Source organism: Pan troglodytes, chromosome 2 (assembly GCF_028858775.2).
Source record: "Pan troglodytes isolate AG18354 chromosome 2, NHGRI_mPanTro3-v2.0_pri, whole genome shotgun sequence".
In the NCBI taxonomy this organism is placed as follows: Eukaryota; Metazoa; Chordata; class Mammalia; order Primates; family Hominidae; genus Pan; species Pan troglodytes.
The window spans coordinates 57375910-57396401 of NC_086015.1; the positions used below are offsets into that span (position 1 = coordinate 57375910).

Consider the following 20492-nt stretch of genomic DNA (forward strand, 5'->3'; position numbering starts at 1 on the left):
GGCCGAGGCAGGTGGATCACCTGAAGTCAGGAGTTCAAGACCAGCCTGGCCAACATGGTGAAATCCCATTTCTACTAACAATACAAAACTTAGCCGGGCATGGTGGCGTGTGCCTGTAATCCCAGCTCAGGAGGCTGAGGCAGAAGAATCACTTGAACCTGGGTGGTGGAGGTTGCAGTGAGCCGAGATTGCGCCACTGTACTCCAGCCTGGGTGACAAGAGCGAAACTCCGTCTCAGAAAAAAAAAAAAAAAAAAAAGAAAAGAAAAAGCAGAAGCTGAGCATGCCTGGAAGCAGTGACTTTGTAAGTGACTCAGACCTGCCTGGATCCTCCAGCGCACTGAACCTGAAGGGCCCAGTCTGGAGGTTTATTCTGCACACTCCAGAGGAGCTTCGCTTAGACTAGTGGTTACTCTGTTTCAATTTTTACCTACACAGATAACTTCATTGTGTAAAAAGAAGGTGAAAACCTACATATTACATGTTAACATATTTCTGTCACTTAAGTACAAATAATGATTTCCTTTGTGAGTTCTCAAAAGAAAAAACATTCGAAGTATTGAATACTTAACATAATTATCTAAAAGATAAATGATACAGACATGGTTAACTTTACAAATCTTTACAATTTAGATAACACCACAATAAAAAAAAAAAGATAAAAAGTGCTTTTATCTGACAACACTACCTGAGGAGGAAAAAGCCAGTAATTAGTGAATCATAATGAAAAGAATCTGCTTTGGAAATTCTGAAATGTTCATGGATTTACAAAGTTACCAAGAAGGCACTTGGTAAAGGCTCTACCAGAATACTAAGCAGCGCCTACAATGAGCCAGAAAGCAATATATGTATTTTTAAAACATTTGAACTAACAGTGTCACTGAGTCAGACTCAGCCACTGAGCCTTAAGTCCCTCTATGTTTTCGTGGTGATTTTACCTCTTCAATCTACAAATGTGGCAACAGCAAGGCTCTTTCCTTATCTTGGTCCAGAAGGCCAGACTAATGCAGTTGCCACAGACCCTTTCTCCTTCACTGATTACAGAATCATACCAAGCACAGCGGTGCCGCAACTGATGGTGGAAGACTGCCTTTCTTCAGGCTAAGAAAGAAGTACTGCACTGAATTCAAAGATATCAAAGAATGAATCACGGAAATTTTCTTGTTGTTTATGAATTCCTCTTTCAGTGTGGAGGGAGAACTCACATTTTTGGATTGGACAAATCGTAAACTTATCTTGTAAGGAAATTTCTTGCGCTGTGCTTTAAAAGTCTGAAGATTTGCTCCAAATGCCAACAGCCACCTACCATCTCTACTGTTCTGAGACTTGCCCTTGAACTGAGAAAGGACAAGCAGAGAGACAAAAAAAGCACACACTACAGCATTTCTTCTACTAAAACTTTCCATTTGGCAGCGGCATTTTCAACACTATGGAAATGAACCTCCCTACTTTTTCTAGTGATCTAATTTTCATTAAAAACACTATGTATCAAGAGATCGATGCCCGATATAAAGGAAAAGTGATAAGTGAAGCAGAAACGAAGGGGTACTTCTCTCTGGCTTTTGGAGGTAAGTTCTTAAAAATATTAAATAGCAATAATATTTAACATTTTAAATTATACTTAAGAGGTAATTGTCTTTTTCGGTTAAGCAAGCTAAAGAGCAACATATTAGACTAGTAGATATATGACATTAACTCCTTTTTAAGAAAATTTCAGATCAGATTTTACTCACATAGGATCACTTTGAAAGTGTTTCATACAAACCACAAACTTGTAATTGTTTAAACCTGTCAAGGTAAAATAAAATTTGGGAAATGTCTGTGTTCTTTTGAAAAACTCAAAAGGGCTTTGTCCATTTTCCCAAAACTGCTTTTGGTTTTACAGAAAACATTAAAAAATACAAAAAGTGGCATTAAGTGGGAGATACATGCCTTTGGGTGTTACATGGAGGAAACATGAAAAAGTTGTCCTTATAAATGATAACCTTCCAGTAAAAAGATGCCGTATCTAACATACACATAAAGTAAAACAATCATTGTTTTTGGTTAAAACTACCATTACACACTGGTCTATGGTGAGAATAAGGTTAGGTCTGAGAAGAGAAAATCAAGACCATATACTCTTTCCAAACAATGGGTGAGTACTGCTGCTGAAAATGACCAAGAAAAAATATGTACATACCCTTACTGTCTCTCTGGTAGATCAGACTGTCACTGTTACTAGCCCAGTCATTCAAATTTACAACCAATAACTCTCAAATCACAGACCTTAAATCATTAATTTTTATCATTAATCTAGAGGGAGTTGTTTTAAGAATAAACATGCATAGCTTTGGGCTTACTGTAATAGCACATTTCATTAAGAATCCTGACCCAGCGGGGTGCAGTGGCTATAGTGTAATCCTAGCACTTTGGGAGGCTGAGGTGGGAAGATCGCTTGAGGCCAGGAGTTGGAGACCAGGTTGGTCAACACAGCAAGACCCTATCACTACAAAAAATTTGCAGAGACCCTATCTCTATTTAAAAGAAAAAAATTTAGCTGGTGTGGTAGCTCACACCTATAGTCCTAGCTACTCAGGGCAGTGGCTGAGGATGGAGGATCATTTGGACACTATAGCCTGGGCAACAGAGTGAGACCTTGTCTCAGAAAAAAAAAAAAAAGAATCTTCACCCTTACCAAGGCTGCAGAGTTTTGACATAGAAAGTTCTAACGCAGTTTAGTAACTTCAGCTTATAATTTTCTAAGAAAATATAATAGAACCTAAGGACTAAAAATATAAACAAAATTCTTTATAAGCACACAGTAGTTTTAATCTATATGGTATAGCAGCTGGTAAAGTGCTTGGCAAATGACATATTCAATAAATGTCACTGAATTAAGGTATGTATCCGAGTTAAATAATCACGTTGGTTAAAAACAAGGTAAAACACAATATATACACATATATATATATATATATTTTTTGAGATGGAGTATATGTAATTTTTTTTTTTTTTTTTTTGAGATGGAGTCTCGCTCTGTTGCCCAGGCTGGAGTGCAATGGTGCGATCTTGGCTAACTGCAACCTCTGCCTCCCAGGTTCAAGTGATTCTCCTGCCTCAGCCTCCTAAGTAGCTGGGACTGCAGGTGCGTGCCACCATGCCCGGCTAATTTTTGTATTTTTAGTAGCAATGGGGTTTTACCATGTTGGTCAGGCTGGTCTCAAACTCCTGACCTCGTGATCCACCTGGCTTGGCCTCCCAAAGTGCTGGGATTATAGGCATGAGTCACTGCGCCTGGCCCAAAATGCAATATTGAAATAGTTTTTGCCAAAGAAAATCATTAAATGCCAGAATCAATTTTATGGAGCCTGATGGTACCACAAACCTATATTATTAATACTTTCAATTAACCAGGTTATACTGTAGACTGTCTAGCTGTAAGAAAGAGAAAAATCAGTTCTGTTTGCTTTTGCAAGTCACGTGCCACAAATGCTGCTTTGGTCAGTGACAGACTGCATACCTAACAGTGGTCTCTTAAGATTATAATACCACATTTTCACTGTACATTTTCTCTTAAGATGTATTTAGATGTACAAATTCTTACCAATGTGCTGTAACTGCCTCTCACATTTAGTACAGTAACATGCTGTAGAGGTTTGTAGCCTCAAAGCAATACCATATATTCTAGGTGTGTAGGCTATGTCATTTAGGTTTGTGTAAGTACACTCAATGATGTGCATACAACAAAACTGCCTAATGGCGTCTTTTAGGACATATCCCTGTTGTTAAGTGACATTAAGTGACTCATGACTGTACTTTATTATTGATTCACATGCCGGGTTTAGATTCTTAAAAAATTCCTCAGAACACACTTCGCAGAATATTCTTGGGGCATTTTGTAATTAAGTGATAGGTAAGCACATAGATATTAAAAAAAGATTCCCCATTACTACTTTTATTCCTAAGAGGTGTCCACAGTGAAAATCAAAAGACCTCTGACACTGGTCTTGAGGAAAAATATCTTCTAAGAGAAGTATTACTCAGTGAGGTGTGCTGCTTGTAGCAGGTATGTACTGGGTTGGTGCAAAATATTTGTGTTTCTTGACATTAATTGCAAAAACCACAATTACTTTTGCACCAACCTAATAGTGAGGTATGTTGCTTGTAGCAGGTATGTATAATAGGGAGGTATGCTGCTCACCACCTTGCTGAGGGAATAGTGAATCACAGAAGCATGATTTCCTCATCACAGAAGAGTGGCCTTTGGAGACAAGTTTCCCTTGAAGATTAGACCAGAAGTGTATGAACCCCATAGCTACCTTTACAGAGGCTGGTCTCCACATGGAGAACTAACAGTCCTAGTGCCATTTACTGAATAGAACATTCCTCTCAGCATTTTCTTTAGAAGTGATGGGAGAGATTTTTAGTCTATTGGCCCAATTATTTTATTTATGAGTCCATTCAAATCTATTTATTCCTAAGTAATTTTTGTTAAACTATGTTTTCCTAGGAAACTGTCTTTATCATCCAAGTTTTAAATTTACAGGCAAAAGTTCTTCACAGTGGCTTCTTGTTTTTAAAAATGCATGTTCTCTTCCTTTAGTTGGAACATATTTATATTTTTATTCCTAATACTGCATATTGTACCTCCCCTTGTTCTTTTTATGGTTGTTGTTATAGTGGAGTTTTTTTGTTTTGTTGATCTGCTCTATTCTATTGAAATTTCTAGGCCGGGCGCGGTGGCTCATGCCTGTAATCCCAGCACTTTGGGAGGCCAAGGCGGGTGGATCATGAGGTCAGGAGATCGAGACCATCCTGGCTAACACAGTGAAACTCCATCTTTACTAAAAATACCAAAAAATTAGCCGGGTGTGGTGGCGGGTGCCTGTAGTCCCAGCCACTCGGGAGGCTGAGGCAGGAGAATGGCGTGAACCCGGGACGTGGAGCTTGCCTAGATCGCCCCACTGCACTCCAGCCTGGGTGACAAAGCAAGACTCCATTTCAAAAAAAAAAAAAAAAGAAATTTCTACTTTTTGCAATTAATTTCTACTCTTTATTTTCCTTCAACTTTACTCAGATTTCCCTATTTTCCTCCCTAATTTCTTTGGCTGAATGGCCTATATGTGGCAATTTTTATAAACCTCTAATATATACTTGAAAAAAATGTAAATTCTCTAATTGCTAAAAGTAGGATTTTTTCTTCTTTTTTCTCCTCAGACAGACTTTATCATCACTTAATGTCAGTAGCAGAACTAGACAAAATTTTCATCACTGACAGCAGCAGGGTTTTGGTTTTTTTTTTTTTTTGAGATGGAGTCTCGCTCTGTTGCCCAGGCTGGAGTGCAGTAGTGTGATCTTGGCTCACTGCAACCTCTGCCTCCCGAATTTAGGCAATTCTCTGCCTCAGCCTCCTGAGTAGCTGGGATTACAGGCGCCTGCCACCATGCCTGGCTAATTTTTTTTTTGTATTTTTATTAGAGACAAGTTTTCACCATCTTGGGCAGGCTGGTCTTGAACTCCTGACCTCGTGATCCACCCTCCTCAGCCTCCCAAAGTACTGGGATTATAGGCATGAGCCACTGCGCCTGGCCAGCAGGGTTTTTTATATGTCCATCATATCAGGTTTGTTAACTGTATTGTTCAACTGTCCAATAACTTTTATTGTCTGTGGCCAGATGTGGTGGGTCACACCTGTAATCCTAGCACTTTGGGAGGCCAAGGTGGGAGGATCACTTGTGGCCAGGAGGTCGAGACAGCCTGGGCAATAAAGCAAAACCCCAACTCTTAAAAAAAAAAATTTGTCTGCTTTATCTGTCAATTACTAAAGTGGCTTATTAAAATCTGTCACTATAATTAGGGATTTTTAACATTCAGTTTGCAATTCTGACATATACTAAGTATATATCATTCAAAATTATTTTATCTTCTAGGTCACTTATTCCTTTCATCATTATGTGGTAACTTTTATCCCTAATGATGCTTTTTGCTTTACAGTTTACCGTGTATGACTCACACAGAGACACCAGCCTTTTTTGCTTGATAGCTGCCTGATAAATCTCATTCTATTGCTTACTTTCAACCTTTCCACGATCTTAAGAGTTTTAAAAGTTTCTTGAAACCAGCATACAGGGCCAGTGCAGTGGCTCACACCTATAATCCAGCACTTTGGGAGGCCAAGACAGGAGGATTGCTTGAGCCCAGGAGTTTGAGACCAGCCTGGACAATATAGAGAGACCTTGTCTCTACAAAAAATAAAAACTTATTAGCTGGGAGTGGTGGCGTGCACTTGTGGTCCCAGCTACTTGGGAGGCTGAAATGGAAGGATCACTCAAGCCTCAGAGGTTGAGGCTGCAGAGAGCCATGATGGTGTGTTACTGCACTCCAGCCTGGGTGTCACAGCGAGACCTGTCTCTAAAAAATAAATAGATAAAAATAATTAAAAATATTAAAACAGTATGTAGGCAAATTCTATATGTTTATCCAATCTGAGTCTTTTAACTGGCAAGTTTAGTTCACTTAACATTTGTTCTAAATTGATTGATTTCTGCCATTTTATTTTGGGCTTTCTTTTTCCCATGGTTTCTATTTACTTTTTTCCCACTTCCTGGTTTTTATTGGTTTGAAAGTTAAGATATCCTATTTATGTTCTGCGGTGGAATCTTTTGAATACACAAAACCTTATTAATCAATTTATCTGCCGTCATCACAATCTTGGAATGCTTAGGTTTGAACAGCTTCTAGTTTGTTACTGCTTTTTACAAAATAAAATCATTAAAAGCCAGAACCAATTTCATAGAGCTTGATGGTACCACAAGCCTGCATCTTAATATTTTCAATTAATCATGTTATACTGTGGAGCGTTTGGCTGTAAGAAAGAGAAAAACCAGTTCTCTGCTTTTACCCGTCACGCGCTGCAAATGCTCAATAGACACATGTGGCTACTGCACTGACAGCACTGCTGTGGGAGCTCCTACAGCAAGAATCTGGGGAGACAACTGCTGTTGTTTTTGTTGAAAAGTATCTTTATTTTGTTCTCTTCGATTACTGAATTATTGGTTGTTTTTTTTCTTCAGTCCTCTCAATATATTATTCTTTTGTCTTCTAAACTCAGTAGCTGCAACTATGGAATATGCTGTCAGTCTAACTGGTGTTCCTTTGTAAACACCCAATCTTGAGCAACCTTTGGTTGCTTCTGTCTCTGCCTTTGATATCTCATCAGAATGTGTCTGGGGGGGGTGTGTGTGTGTGTGTGTGTGCGCGCGCGCATGTGTGTGTGTATATATATATTTTTATTTTTATTTATTTATTTTTTGAGACAGAGTCTCACTCTGTCACCTAGGCTGGAGTGCAGTGGCATGATCCCGGCTCGCTGCAACCTCCACCTCCCGGGTTCAAGCGATTTTCCTGCCTCAGCCTCCTGAGTAGCTGGAATTACAGGTGCCCGCCACCAGGCCCAGCTAATTTTTGTATTTTTAGTAGCGGTGGGGTTTCACCATGTTGGCCAGACTGGTCTCAAACTCCTGACCTCAAGTGATCTGCCTGCCTAGGCCTCCCAAAGTGCTGGGATTACAGGCGTGAGCCATAGCGTCCGGCTAATATTTCTATGTTTTATGCTTGGAGCTCATCCTATTGTTTAAATCTGAGATTTATGTCTTTTATGGATTCTGGAAAATTCCCAGTCATCAACGCTTCAAATATTGCCTCTCTACAAATCTGCTTTATCATTCTGAAATTCTTATCCATCAAATGTTAGAGTTTATAATTCTAATCACTCTGTCATATTTCCATTTTGTCCTTTTTTTGGATACATTCTGGATTTCCTCAGATATATCTTCTAGCTCACCAATTCTCTTTTCAGCTATTACCAATTAACTGTTGAATCCAAGTAGAGAGTATCTTTCAATTAAAATTTTAATTTCTATTAGTTCTACTCAGCAATTTTTCAAATCTTCCTTTTTTTTTTAATAGCATTTAATGCTTTTTTATTCTTTTATTTTTTGAGACAGGGTCTCACTCTATCACCCAGGCTGGAGCGCGGTGGCGTGATCATGGCTCACTGCAGCCTCAACCTCACGGGCTCAGGTGATTCTCTCACCTCAGCCTCCCAGGTCCACCTGGCTAATTTTTTGTATTTTTTATAGAGACAGGGTTTCGCCATGTTGCTCATGTTGGTCTTGAACTCCTGGGCTCAAGTGATCTGTTCGCCTTGGCCTCCCAAAGTGCTGAGATTACAAGTGTGAGCCACTGTGCCTGGCAGCATTTTATTCTTTTCTTTTTGAGATGGAGTTTAGCTCTTGTTGCCCAGGCTGGAGTGCAGTGGCGTGATCTTGGCTCACTGCAACCTCTGCCTCCCGGGTTCAAACGATTCTTCTGACTCGGTCTCTCCTGAGTAGCTGGGATTACAGGCGTCTGCCACCACGCCAGGCTAATTTTTTCTATTTTTAGTAGAGATGGGGTTTCACCATGTTGGGCAGGCTGGTCTCGAACTCTTGACCTCAGGTGATCCACCTGCCTCGGCCTCCCGAAGTGTTGGGATTTCAGGCGTGAGCCACCCGCAGGGCCTTTATTCTTTTTTCACATTTGCTGTTCTTTCTTTTTACTTTATTTTATAATCTGTATCTGGTATTTACATCCATTAGAGTCTCTAGTTTCCATGAACTAAAGTCTTTGGGAAGGGTTGTATAATCCTGCTGTTTGTTGTATGCTACCTTTCATTCACTGCAAAGTATTTCCTTGTATATTTAGTAATTTTAGACCATGAGACATGCCTGATATTCCTGGGCAACCTCGCTGGGCTAAGAATGTATCTTGCCAGAAGGGATCTACATTTGCTTCTGCCAGATGCCGTAGAGTAATCACCAGCTGATGATTAATTTTATGTTAATTTCTTGACCTGGGTAAGAAATGATACTAAATGAATGGTACAACTTGAACCTTAAATTTGTATGAGGGAAGGCCCATGGTTATTTTTTAGGAAGACATCTTCCTTCTAACCCAAAGCCCAGATTTATTTATTTATTTATTTATTTATTGAGATGGAGTCTTGCTCTGTCTCCCAGGCTGGAGTGCCAAGGGGCCATCTAGGCTCACTGCAACCTTCACTGCCTGGGTTCAAGTGATTCTCCTGCCTAGCCTCCCAAGTAGCTGGGACTACAGGCGTGCACCACCATGTCCGGCTAATTTTTTTGTATTTTTAGTAGAGATGGGGTTTCGCCGTGTTGGCCAGGCTGGTCTTGAACTCCTGACCGCAGGTGATCCACCCGCCTTGGCCTCCCAAAGTGCTGGGATACAGGCGTGAGCCACCATACCTGGCCAAGACTTCTCATTTTTAATATATATATTTTTCCAATGTATACCTCAGGCTTTCTAGTAATGGCCCCTACAACATTTGAAAATAATACTTGTAAAGAGACACAAAGAGCCTGCAGCTCATGCATGGTACTATCAGAAGGGATAGGAAGAAGCATATCACAGGCCTGTGTTATAAGAGAATCTGGATAGGCCAGGTGTGGATAACACTGATGTCCCTAGGATTCTTTCACTAATGAGATCATTTGTTGAGTCTAGAATGGAGACACAGTCTATGATATTTTGTATTTGTAAATGCCTAACAAAATACCTTACTTTCATGATGGCCTTTTAAGATAAATAGGTCAAATCAGTGGTTTAAATGATTTAGCCAAGGTTGTAGTCAGTAAGGCAAAGCCCAGAATAGAATTCTTATCTGCAAACTAAATTCCATGCCAAAAGAATGTTACCATGGCAAAGCCACCCTCAGGGATATATTCTGCAGCTTTTCTATCTAGAAATCATTTGTAAGTTTCAAAAAGGAATGACTAAATAGGACGCATAAAAATCTAAGCCAAAGCTTCCCAAGTAGTTGTTTGATTCAGGTATGGCACAACAAAGAGCATGTTAGCACATGAGCTCATGCTGAGACTTCCACTGCCCAGTATGGCAGCTGCCAGCACATACAGCCATGTAAATTCTAATATACTAAATTAAATAAACTAAAAAGAAGTGTTCTTCATTTGCCCTAGCCAAATTTCAGGCTACTATATGGGACAGTGCTGACACGGAACTATCATTTTCCCTGATTGCAAAGTTTTAGTGGATAGCACTACTCTAGAATATGCATTGATGAAGTAATTTTATTGTTACAGTAGAGTGGAAAGAACATTGGCCTTGAAGCCCGAAAGACCTACTCCTAAATTCTCCATCTGTCACTTATTACCTTTGCGAATCTCGAGCAGGTTCCTAAACAACTCTGAGCCTCTTGTTTTCTCAACCTGTAAGTTGAGGATCAGAAATAAGGTGCTAGAAATACCACTGCTACTCAATAACTCTAGAATTTATAACCTCCCCATAATTCACTGCAATCCCACTGGGGTCTTGTGACTGCCAAAAGGCCCTTGCACAGAATAAAAATACACTGTTCCCAAAACATTCAAGAGGCTGGACATGGTGGCCCATGCTACCACTTCGGGAGGCTGAGGCGGGAGAATTGCTTGAGCCCAGGAATTCAAGACCAGCCTGGGCAACACAGTGAGACCTTGTCTTTTGAAAACAACCACCACCACCACCACCACTACCCCACAAAGATTTAAGAGAATCACCAAGCCTAAGCCCTTAGTCAGTGTAAGAATTTTCTCCTTAAGATTTTATCTTTTTCTTGAGGGGTGGGGTGGGTGTAGATGGGCATGTTTTATAAAGAAAAACTCTTGGCTGGGCGCGGTGGCTCACTCCTGTAATCCCAGCACTTTGGAAGGCCAAGGCGGGTGGATCACGAGGTCAGGAGATCGAGACCATCCTAGCTAACACGGTGAAACCCCGTCTCTACTAAAAATAGAAAAAATTAGCCAGGCGTGGTGGCAGGCGCCTGTAGTCCCAGCTACTCGGGAGGCTGAGGCAGGAGAATGGCGTGAACCTGGGAGGCAGAGCTTGCAGTGAGCCAAGATCATGCCACTGCACTCCAGCCTGGGTGACAGAGCAAGACTCCGTCTCAAAAAAAAAAAAAAGAAAAACTCTTAAAAATAAATAAAACAAATAACTTAGAACTGAAAAAAAGTTATGGTTCACTGTTCTAGTACATTAACTCCAAAAATTAATTTGAATGAAAGAAGTTGGATATGAAGGTGTCACTTGAGTTAAATGGGTCAGGTGTCTTGATGGTATTTCCCACAAGAGAATGGCAGAAGTGCAGCTATAGAATCAGGTATAATTACCTGTATGCATAGTCAGATACTAACTTTTTATTTAAAGAACAAATCCCTAAACAACTTAATAGCTCGCTGACCTGACAAGACTATTTTCCACTTTTAAGACTATGTAGACAAAACACACACTCAAGAGAGGCCTTAACACTCACAAAATCATTTTCTGTTGTCTTATCACTTCTCCCCAATACAGCTATTCCTTTAAATACTTTCCCTAATGAAATGACCTGGTTAAGTGAGTTTTCTGTTCAACTAAGAAAACTTTTGTTTCAATCAGTTGAAAATTTTCTAAAGTAAAATGCATTAATTCACTTTCTCCCCAAGAATGTTCTAGTTAACATAATAAATAGATGATTTTAGGTCTCACTATAACAATTTAACCTATGATACTACAGTGGAGTTAAAGTTATAAAATATTGACATTTTAATGCCGACCCCAGGTTATTCTCTGGATATCTGCTTGATTTTCAGAAAATAAAACCTAGTATTAGCTTGTTTTCTTATAATTGGCCTTCATTTCTTCCACACACGAACTATAAAAATATTTCCAGACAACTGAAGCTCTGATTAGTTAGCTTCTGGTTACTCATGGTTCAATTACATTTGTGTTATGTCACACTTTCAATTTCACAGGACTTTTGCCTTGTGAAAAAAATATAATACAATTCATCTCAGGTTTATGCTAAATGGTAACTGGGTCCGGATAACTTTCCCTACTGACTACTTTAATAATCAAACCACTTAGGAGTGATGGCTAGATTAAGTTTCCAGGCAGTAAAGAACAGAATTAAGCCTATTTCACTTAAAAAAAAAATTGGATCCATATTCATTTGCAGAATTTCTCCCACCCTCTTTTCATTTTTTGAGACAGGGTCTCGCTTGTTGCCCAGGCTGGAGTGCAGTGGCGCAATCATGGCTCACTGCAGCCTGGACAGCCTCCTGGGTTCAAGCGACTTTCCCACCTCAGCCTCCTGGGTAGCTGGGACTACAAGTGTGTGCCACCACACCTGGCTAATTTTTCTATTTTTTTGTGGAGAGGGGGTTTTGACATGTTGCCCAGGCTGGTCTCAAACTCCTGGGCTCAAGCAATCTGCTTGCCTCGGTCTCCCAAAATCGTGGGATTGCAGGTGTTGAGCCACTTTGCCCAGCCGAATTTTCCCTTTAATGGAATATTCAGTACAAAGAAAAGAGCAATCTGAAATAATTACATTGTTAACATTAGTTTAAATAAATCCATCTGAACTTACAGCTATTACAAAGCATGTCTAATATGTCCACAGAATTTAAAATCTGAGAGGTAATTACCTGGACAAATAGTTTACTGAGAAGTCAAAAGATAGAACCTGTTTCACTTATACTTAAAAGTGTGCTACGGAAAAGAACTTGGGGGTTTCTAGCTTTAAAATAGGCCTTGTTACTTCTCATTCAGGGAATTAAGAGGTATATAATCTTTAGTAACTTTTTCTATTTTATACTGAAGACATCCCCCAAGACCAATTACCCCCCCGCCAAGTGAAATTCAAACACATTAACTTTTACTTTTTAAGTTAGAAGCAACATTTCTCCAACTATATCCTTAGATGCTAATTAGAGCACAATCATTGTTACCATAACCAGTTTTCATATCCCTATAGTCAATGTCCAACAAACTGTCCTCAAACACCCATACCTTCAATATCCATACTAATACACTGGAATCAAGTATATTTTTTAGTACTGTAGTTTCTTGGAAGGGCCACTCTAGCTTTGCTGACTACATCCAATCGTTATTAGAGACTGTAAAAATGCCTGAAAGAACCCTGGACTAAAAAGCAGAAGAGTCATAATCCTAACTCTCCAACAGGGTAATAGTTATGCATCTCTGAGTCTCAGTTGACTTAACTGCCTGCTTACACCACATAGGTAACTGTATCGTTAACATTAAAGCACCACAGCTCTTGGCTCAGTGCTGGTAACCAGTAGACACTCAATTAAATAAACAGATAGAAAAACCTTACTTAGAAACATATTCAGACAAAATAAAGTAGAAAAAGTAATAAATATCTTAAAAAAAAAAAACCCACCACCACTATTCTGGGCAAAAATAATATTTTCTGGCCGGGCGTGGTGGCTCATGCCTATAATCCCAGCACTTTGGGAGGCCGAGGCAGGCAGATCACAAGGTCAGGAGATCAAGACCATCCTGGCTAACACGGTGAAACCCCTTTTCTACCAAAAATACAAAAAAATTAGCCAGGCGTGGTGGCGGGTGCCTGTAGTCGCAGCTACTTGGGAGGCCGAGCCAGGAGAAGGGCATGAACCCGGGAGGCAGAGCTTGCAGTGAGCCTAGATCACACCACTGCACTCCAGCCTGGGCAACAGAGCAAGACTCTGTCTCAAAAAAAAGAAAATAATAATAGTAATAATAATACTTTCTTTGTGGAAAGAATTATCTGTATCTGTTCCCATCCTGTGTGTCCCAAACTAAGTTCTGTTGCTTAGGGACATGGGCAGCTGTTAGTCCACAGCTGCAAAAAAACAAAGGCATAAACCTTATTTTAATAAACCGACAACAGAAATGTAGTGCTATTAAATGAAATAGTAAACTAAATTATATACAAAAGAATGTTTCCAGTTTCAGAGCCCAGTTTATTTATTTATTTTTTTGAGACACAGTCTCATTCTGTTGCCCAGGCTGGAGTACAGTGGCGCGATCTCAGTTCACTGCAACCTCCACCTCCCAGGTTCAAGTGATTACAGGCACCTGCCACCAAGCCCGGCTAATTTTTTTCTGTATTTTTAGTAGAGACGGGGTTTCACCATGTTGGCCTGGCTGGTCTCGAACTCCTGACCTCAAGTGATCTGCCCTCCTCGGCCTCCCAAAGTGCTGGGATTACAAGCATGAGCCACCACCTCTGGCCTCAGAGCCCAGTTTAAAAGGTTTGATCTTTCCAACAGACTCATTTATAATCATTAAGTAGAGACCATATTTTGTTTTGTAATTTGAAACTTCCTAAATAATGGATTGATAGAAACTAAAGTCACTCAATTTTAAATGCAATAACTATAATAAAACAGATATACTCACAGCTTGCATTTCTATACAGAAGAAATGGTTCATGGAGCTGAAATTCCAAATCTTTATTCACTGGTTCAACTAGATTGTGCATATTTAGTCGATTCACAATGGTAAAACCATGGTAAGGGGAAGCTGACCTTAGATTTAATAGAAGAAAAAAAAATATGTAGTTACCATTTAATCTGTAGAAATGTTATCTACTATGTACTTTATTTTCATTTCAAAAAAGAATGCATTAGAACATTACACAATATTATCAGCACTTACATCTGTAAACAAAAAATTTAAGTCAGATCATACTCCTCTGACGAGAAGTCTCCAAAGACAGTCTCTCAGAGTAAAGGCCAAAGTCCTTACTGAGGCCACCAAGGCCCCACCTGATATACTCCCCACTCTGACTTCATTTCCTATGGCTCTTCTCCAGCTCCTACTCTCCAGCCACACCGGGCTCCTTGCCACTCTCTCTGCGTGTGTGCTTCTACCTAAAAACCTCTTCCTGGATAACTGCCCCAGAAGCTGCACAGCTATCTCATCTCCTCCAAGCCTTTGTTCAGATGCCACCTTTTTCATGAGGCCTACTTGAACTATCCTTTTTAATGCTCCCAAGCTCAATATCTCTAACCTTCCTCTTTTATCCATACCACTTATTTTTAGTATTTATTGTCCTCCCCCCACTAGGATGTAAGCCCCATGCAAATGGAGCTTTTGTCTTACTTTTTTCACACATATATCCCAAGATAGACACACAGTTGCTGAATGAAATATCATTCAATTGGATTGGCTATAATGGCTGCCCATCATTACAATAATGTTTTTCTTGCACCAAATAGATATTTACATAGCGCTCCTGAGTTAGACGGAAAATGCCTTGAATCCTACCATAGGAAACATCCTTGGTTCCCATATCAGAGGGATTCGGTACATGATCCTTTACTCTTCACATGTACCTAACACTTCACCGTTTTTCATTTGTTTCTCTACGATATACCCGGGGTGTTAACAGAACACTATTCTATAGATTAGGAGACAAGCTTTGAATGATAAGGCCTGTGCCTGAGGTCACACAAATAATGAGTTACAAATAATATAACTAGGATTCAGTTTCAGGTTTTTTGACTCCAAATCCAAGCTTCTACTATATGAAGTAATCGCTGCAAAGTGACAGTCTGACATCCTGGTATACCTTTATCCAAGGTACACAAAATAGTCTCACATTTTCCAAACACAGTTTCTTGCGTCTCCTTTAATTAGAATCAGTACCATATAAGCCTCCGTGAATTGTATTAAATCCAGCCACCCACTACACTAAATCTCCTACTTTCTACAATCAGTGCCTCTGTATGATAACAATAAAGCCAGTAAAGTACTTTTACCAAATATCATAGAAACTAAGGTTCTAATAACAGAGTTTCTAGAGATTTATATTGCTAATGAAGAGTAATGAAGGGAGTGAGGGTAAAGACCCCTTCCTATTAATTTATTTATTTTTTATGAGAGGGAGTCTCGCTCTGTCACCCAGGCTGGAGTGCAGTGGCACGACCTCGGCTCACTGCAAGCTCCGCCTCCTGGGTTCACGCTATTCTCCTGCCTCAGCCTCTCAAGTAGCTGGGACTACAGGTGCCTGCCACCATGCCTAGCTAATTTTTTGTATTTTTAGTAGAGACAGGGTTTCACCGTGTTAGCCAGGATGGTCTTGATCTCCTGACCTCGTGATCCGCCCACCTCGGCCTCCCAAAGTGCTGGGATTACAGGCGTGAGCCACTGCACCCGGCCAATCCCTTCCTTTTTAAAAGCAGAAAGATGAATAGCAGGGAACAAAGAAAATGTCTAAGAAAAAAGAGCTTGGTGTACAAATATCAAAGAATTACACTTAAAAGAAGAAAAAAATGAGTGCATTTAGACGAGATCTCAAAGCTTTGTATCAAAATTTAGAAGAGTATTTGACAAATTCTTTTAAATTGGCATCAACGGAGAAAGGCAATCCTTATGAGGCAACTCAATACAAAAAAAAAAAAAGGGAAAAGACCAGATATCAGTAATAACTCCTGCTGACTCCCTAAGCTTTAGAAAACAAGGGAAGGAACCTGCCCTTGTAAGAGTTAAGACCTTAGAGGAATCCAGGAAAACAAGTACCCCATGACTATCATATACTGTCAGTTGTCTTTAGGCCCCAAAAGCTGCCTAACAAAAAAGTTGCAATTTGCAAACCAATCTTAAAGATAATGAATTTTTGAATAAGTCAAAAATAAAAAATACGCCATCATGAATAATCCAAGCTTTCTAAAGAACTCTCAAATAAGACACTGTACATAATCCAGAACTTCTGTGGGTTGGGAAAGAGGACAGAACCAGTCATAAAAGACAACCACTCATGTAGTAATGAAAGAACAGAGGGATCGACCTCTCAATAACATTATTTTACAGAGCCAGTCTATGTATTGTCTTTTCCCCAAATATATATCTTTCTTTTTCTTTCTAATATGGGGGTAGGAAGAGAGACGCAGGCATCCATTTTAGACTCAATCATTATTATTTTGAAATTGCTTTGCTAGGCTGGTAATATAAATTCTAGTTCAGTTTACTCTGAATCACAGAAAGGCTCAGAGAAAAGAAAGAACCTGGTTAAGATTTCACAGCTAGGGAAAGATGAAAACTTGAAGGGTACTAGCAGGACGGTTCCAAAGACAAATGTACAAGAGAATTGAACCGTTTCACATTGTTCACCACTAGACTGTTAAAAACAAATATACATATTTTAAAAACTTACCTTCGATATACGAATAAGGTCCCTTCTATATCAGTCTTCTCCTATGAAAGACAATGACTCAATTAGTTTTTTTTCCCCATAATCAGACCCCAAATAGTCCCCATGGAGAAGTAATGCTTCACATTTAAGATCAACTTGTTTCATTTCATCTATTATAAAATTAACCACTTTTGAACAGGTAAAGTCTCCCTCTCATTCCACAAATTGTGGTTACCATTTCTAATATATCCTTTCAGTGCATAAGCATATGCAATATTTAATCCAGCAACATATCTGTATCTGCAGTATTTTTCTTTTTTAATTAGTAAAGGAGAAAATCATAGAATAAACCTTCACTTTTTATAGCTAAAATATTTTAGCCAGATTTCTTAACTTTAAAGCTAAGGTCCTGTATACTGCAATTTCTTGTCTTTTAAGTTTATCCAAGTTAATTTTAAAAAAGGAAAGGAATGAAACTTTCTTATAGAATACTTTGTTTCATCACTGGGGAGTTTTCGTACATTTTCACAACTAGCAAATTTTGTGGTTAAGAATTACTACCAAACAAAATCAGCTTGTTATTTTTAGAACTTGAAGAATCATGAATACTGAAAGTATACCCTGCCTCAGTGTAATTATTGGAGGCCTTTACCATAGTTCATTTTCTGTGACAAGAGTGTATTTAGGTTTTAAACACAGTTCAGTGTTTTTTAAAAAATAAATAAGCTTATTAGTCTGCAATTTACAGCCTACAATGGACCTAAATATTTTACTGTAATCAACACATTATTAACATTTTAAATGTTAGTCATATATTGAATGTGTTGGGATTAAAAAATTTAGAAAATTGATCATCTTGATTTCTTCCAGAAGTACTACCCTAGCTTAAATATCATTATTTTCCTTCCTAAGGATTCAGAGGCTTTTTCTTACCTTTAAAATGTTAGGTTATTACTATAAGAAACTGGTAATCAACTGTCTTACAGTAAAAGAAAATTTGCCCACCAAAAAACATCATGCAAAGTTACAACTCACTGTAAAATAATAAAGAGGGAAAAGATTTTTGTCATGCTCTATGTGCCAGGATCCAAATAAACAGTAGCAGCTTATTTTTCAATTCAGGTTATTATAGCTTGTATTTCATATTTAAAACAGAACTCCACAATGTAAAATTTTAAAATATTGAAAGCCTTTGTGAAAAACTAGGAAAACTCTTTAGTAAAAAGTCCTAGCCCCAAGTCTTCACCATTTGTCGGCAATCCATATTTCAAAATTTATATATAGGCCAAGAAAAGAAAAAAGATTCATAAAATTTCAAACTAAGGCAATGTCTAAAATAGCTACATTTAAAAAACAATCTACAATTTTATTCCTTGTGGCTTCCCATATCTCCTTCTCTTCCAGGAGGCAAAGATAAACAACGTGATTATAAAAACTCTTCATCTGAATTAACTGTTCATAAATGCCAAATGATTTTCGATAAATTACTGATAAATATAATCTATGCATCTGTATTATAGGGTAAACGACATACTACGGTCATCTTCCAGAGTTCTGTCAGTTTAAGGATTTCGTATCTTATTGAAATGTGAACTCCAGTCATTGGTGAATTCAATCCAACAAGCATTTACGTATTACTTTCTAAGTGTAAAGCCTGTAGCTGAATGAGTTAATTAGGAAGGGTCAATTACAAGAAAGTGGGAAATTATGCTTTTTAAACAACTAACAAAGCTTCAAGCAGGGGCTAACAAGAATCAGTGAACACACTGAATGTGACTTTTCGGACCCTCCCCAGTGCACGAAAGCCAGAAAGTACTGAGTCCGAGGGGAGCATTCAGAGATGACATCACCAGCATTATAGATGGAACAAAACACATTTACAGGGTCTCTCTTGTTTGTACAAAGGTCTTCGGGGATCCAGTGAACACGGAAGCCCTTTCCCTAAGTGCCTTGGAATCTTTTCCGAAACTCTGTGTAGTTCGATTAAAGCCGGACCCACCCACCCCCTCCTTCCAAGAATCGAAACTAATTGGATTTTAAACTTTAAACCCAAATGACCTCTGCGACAGGGGCTCTCATTTACGTTTGCCAGGGGGAGAGGAGTGTTTATTTTATAGATAATGTACATATAATTTATCTAATAATCCGCAAAGCCTCAAATACAAGCTTTCAGGCACCCTTTTGACCCCACCGGTCTTATAACTCCCAATGTATCTGCAAAGAAGGCAGGTCGCCCACGTCCCCAGACCCGACGCCAAGGGACTGATCCTGCTCCAATCCTCCCCTCCACTGGCTTTTCCTTGGGATGTCTCGAGCCACTTCTCTCAGTCCTATCCCCCAATCCCAAGCGGACCCGACACCCCTCAGGCTCTGGCTAGGCTCTTCGCCAGACCCTGGCCTCGTCTCCACCGCCCTGGCCTCTTAGTGTGCCCCCCCACCCCACAGTAACCCGCGCGGCCCCTTTAAGAGACGGCAGCGGCCGGGTGGCCGTCCTCAGGGCCAGGCGGCACTCACCCACTGGTTGGCCTTGGGGCAGAAGGTGTACAGAGCGACCTGGCCCGTGAGGTCTGCGATGCTGGTGATATAGGGGTCGTGTTGCTTCAGGGCCGCTAGGCTCATCTCCTGCCCAGCTCGACTCAGCGCCTCCATCTTGAATCCCGGAGCCTAGCCTCTCTGGTGGGGGCGGAGTCGCGGACAGGAAAGTGCCATCGAGGCAAAATTCCCCCATCTGCGTCAGTCCCCTCAACTTCCGCCTCTACGCGGGCCTCGCGGCAGGGCGGTACGTCAGCCATTCTGGTCCGCCGCGCGCACGCTTCGGGCGCCGGGTTCCGGCGTTGTCAGGGTCCGCGGCCCTACGATGTGGGGCGGTGTCCAAGGCTGCGTAGTGGAGCTTGCAGGCTGGAGCTCCGGCGCTTCCTTTCCCTGAGCTAAAACGACTGGGTCCTGGGATCTGGCCTCTAGCTCGCCTGCCGTGCTCTTTTCAGGCAAAGGTTGGAGACCGCCGAAGTGCCGGCCTCGCGGTGCGCTGTCTGGCAGGGCCCGGGGCCACAGAAGGAAAACATGTCTGTGGAATGTGGAAATGCGGGACTCTACCGGGCCCGTTTAGAGAGCACAGAAAAACATGGGGGAAAGGGAGAGGCGAGAAGCCCAGAAAATTACCCTAGGTCTCAGATATGGATGTGTCGACCTAAAAGGAAGAAGACTCTGGGGCAAAATAAATGCAAGCAGAGAGTTTATTTGGGCCAAGCTTGAGGATTGCACCCCAGGAGCATAGATTCAAGTTGCCTTGAATATATACACTGATTAGCAGAAGGTACCAGTGGATTTTTTTTCTTTTTTTTTGAGACGGAGTTTCACTCTTGTCGCCCAGGCTGAAGTGCAGTGGCGCGATCTCGACTCACTGCAACCTCCGCCTCCAAGGTTCAAGCGATTCTCCTGTCTCAGCGTCCCCAGTAGCTGGGATTACATGGGCGCGCCACCATGCCCTGATA

At 40.3% G+C, this 20492-nt stretch overlaps 1 protein-coding gene and 1 non-coding gene across 5 annotated transcripts in view; both read right to left on the reverse strand.

Moving 5' to 3' along the window:
• DCP1A (decapping mRNA 1A) overlaps positions 1-20067 on the reverse strand; it is a 64753-nt gene extending 44686 nt beyond the window's left edge. For 2 of the 4 annotated variants that reach the window (XM_063806843.1, XM_063806842.1), the window contains exons 1-2: positions 19516-19676; positions 17023-17063 (exon numbers count right to left, since the gene is read on the reverse strand). Coding sequence is in view for 2 of the 4 variants with exons in the window: in XM_001173059.7 (XP_001173059.1) it covers positions 14265-14392; positions 17023-17063; positions 19516-19650 (304 nt within the window). In the remaining 2 variants the exon portion in view is untranslated. Of the gene's footprint in view, positions 1-14264; positions 14393-17022; positions 17064-19515 lie in introns of all 4 variants that reach the window. The other 2 variants (XM_001173059.7, XM_001173036.7) reach the window with 2 other exon arrangements.
• On the reverse strand, positions 5190-5258 carry LOC112208820 (small nucleolar RNA SNORD38). The gene has a single exon (XR_002943374.1). It is a non-coding gene; the product is annotated as a small nucleolar RNA SNORD38 (small nucleolar RNA).
• Positions 20068-20492: the final 425 nt, after the last annotated feature.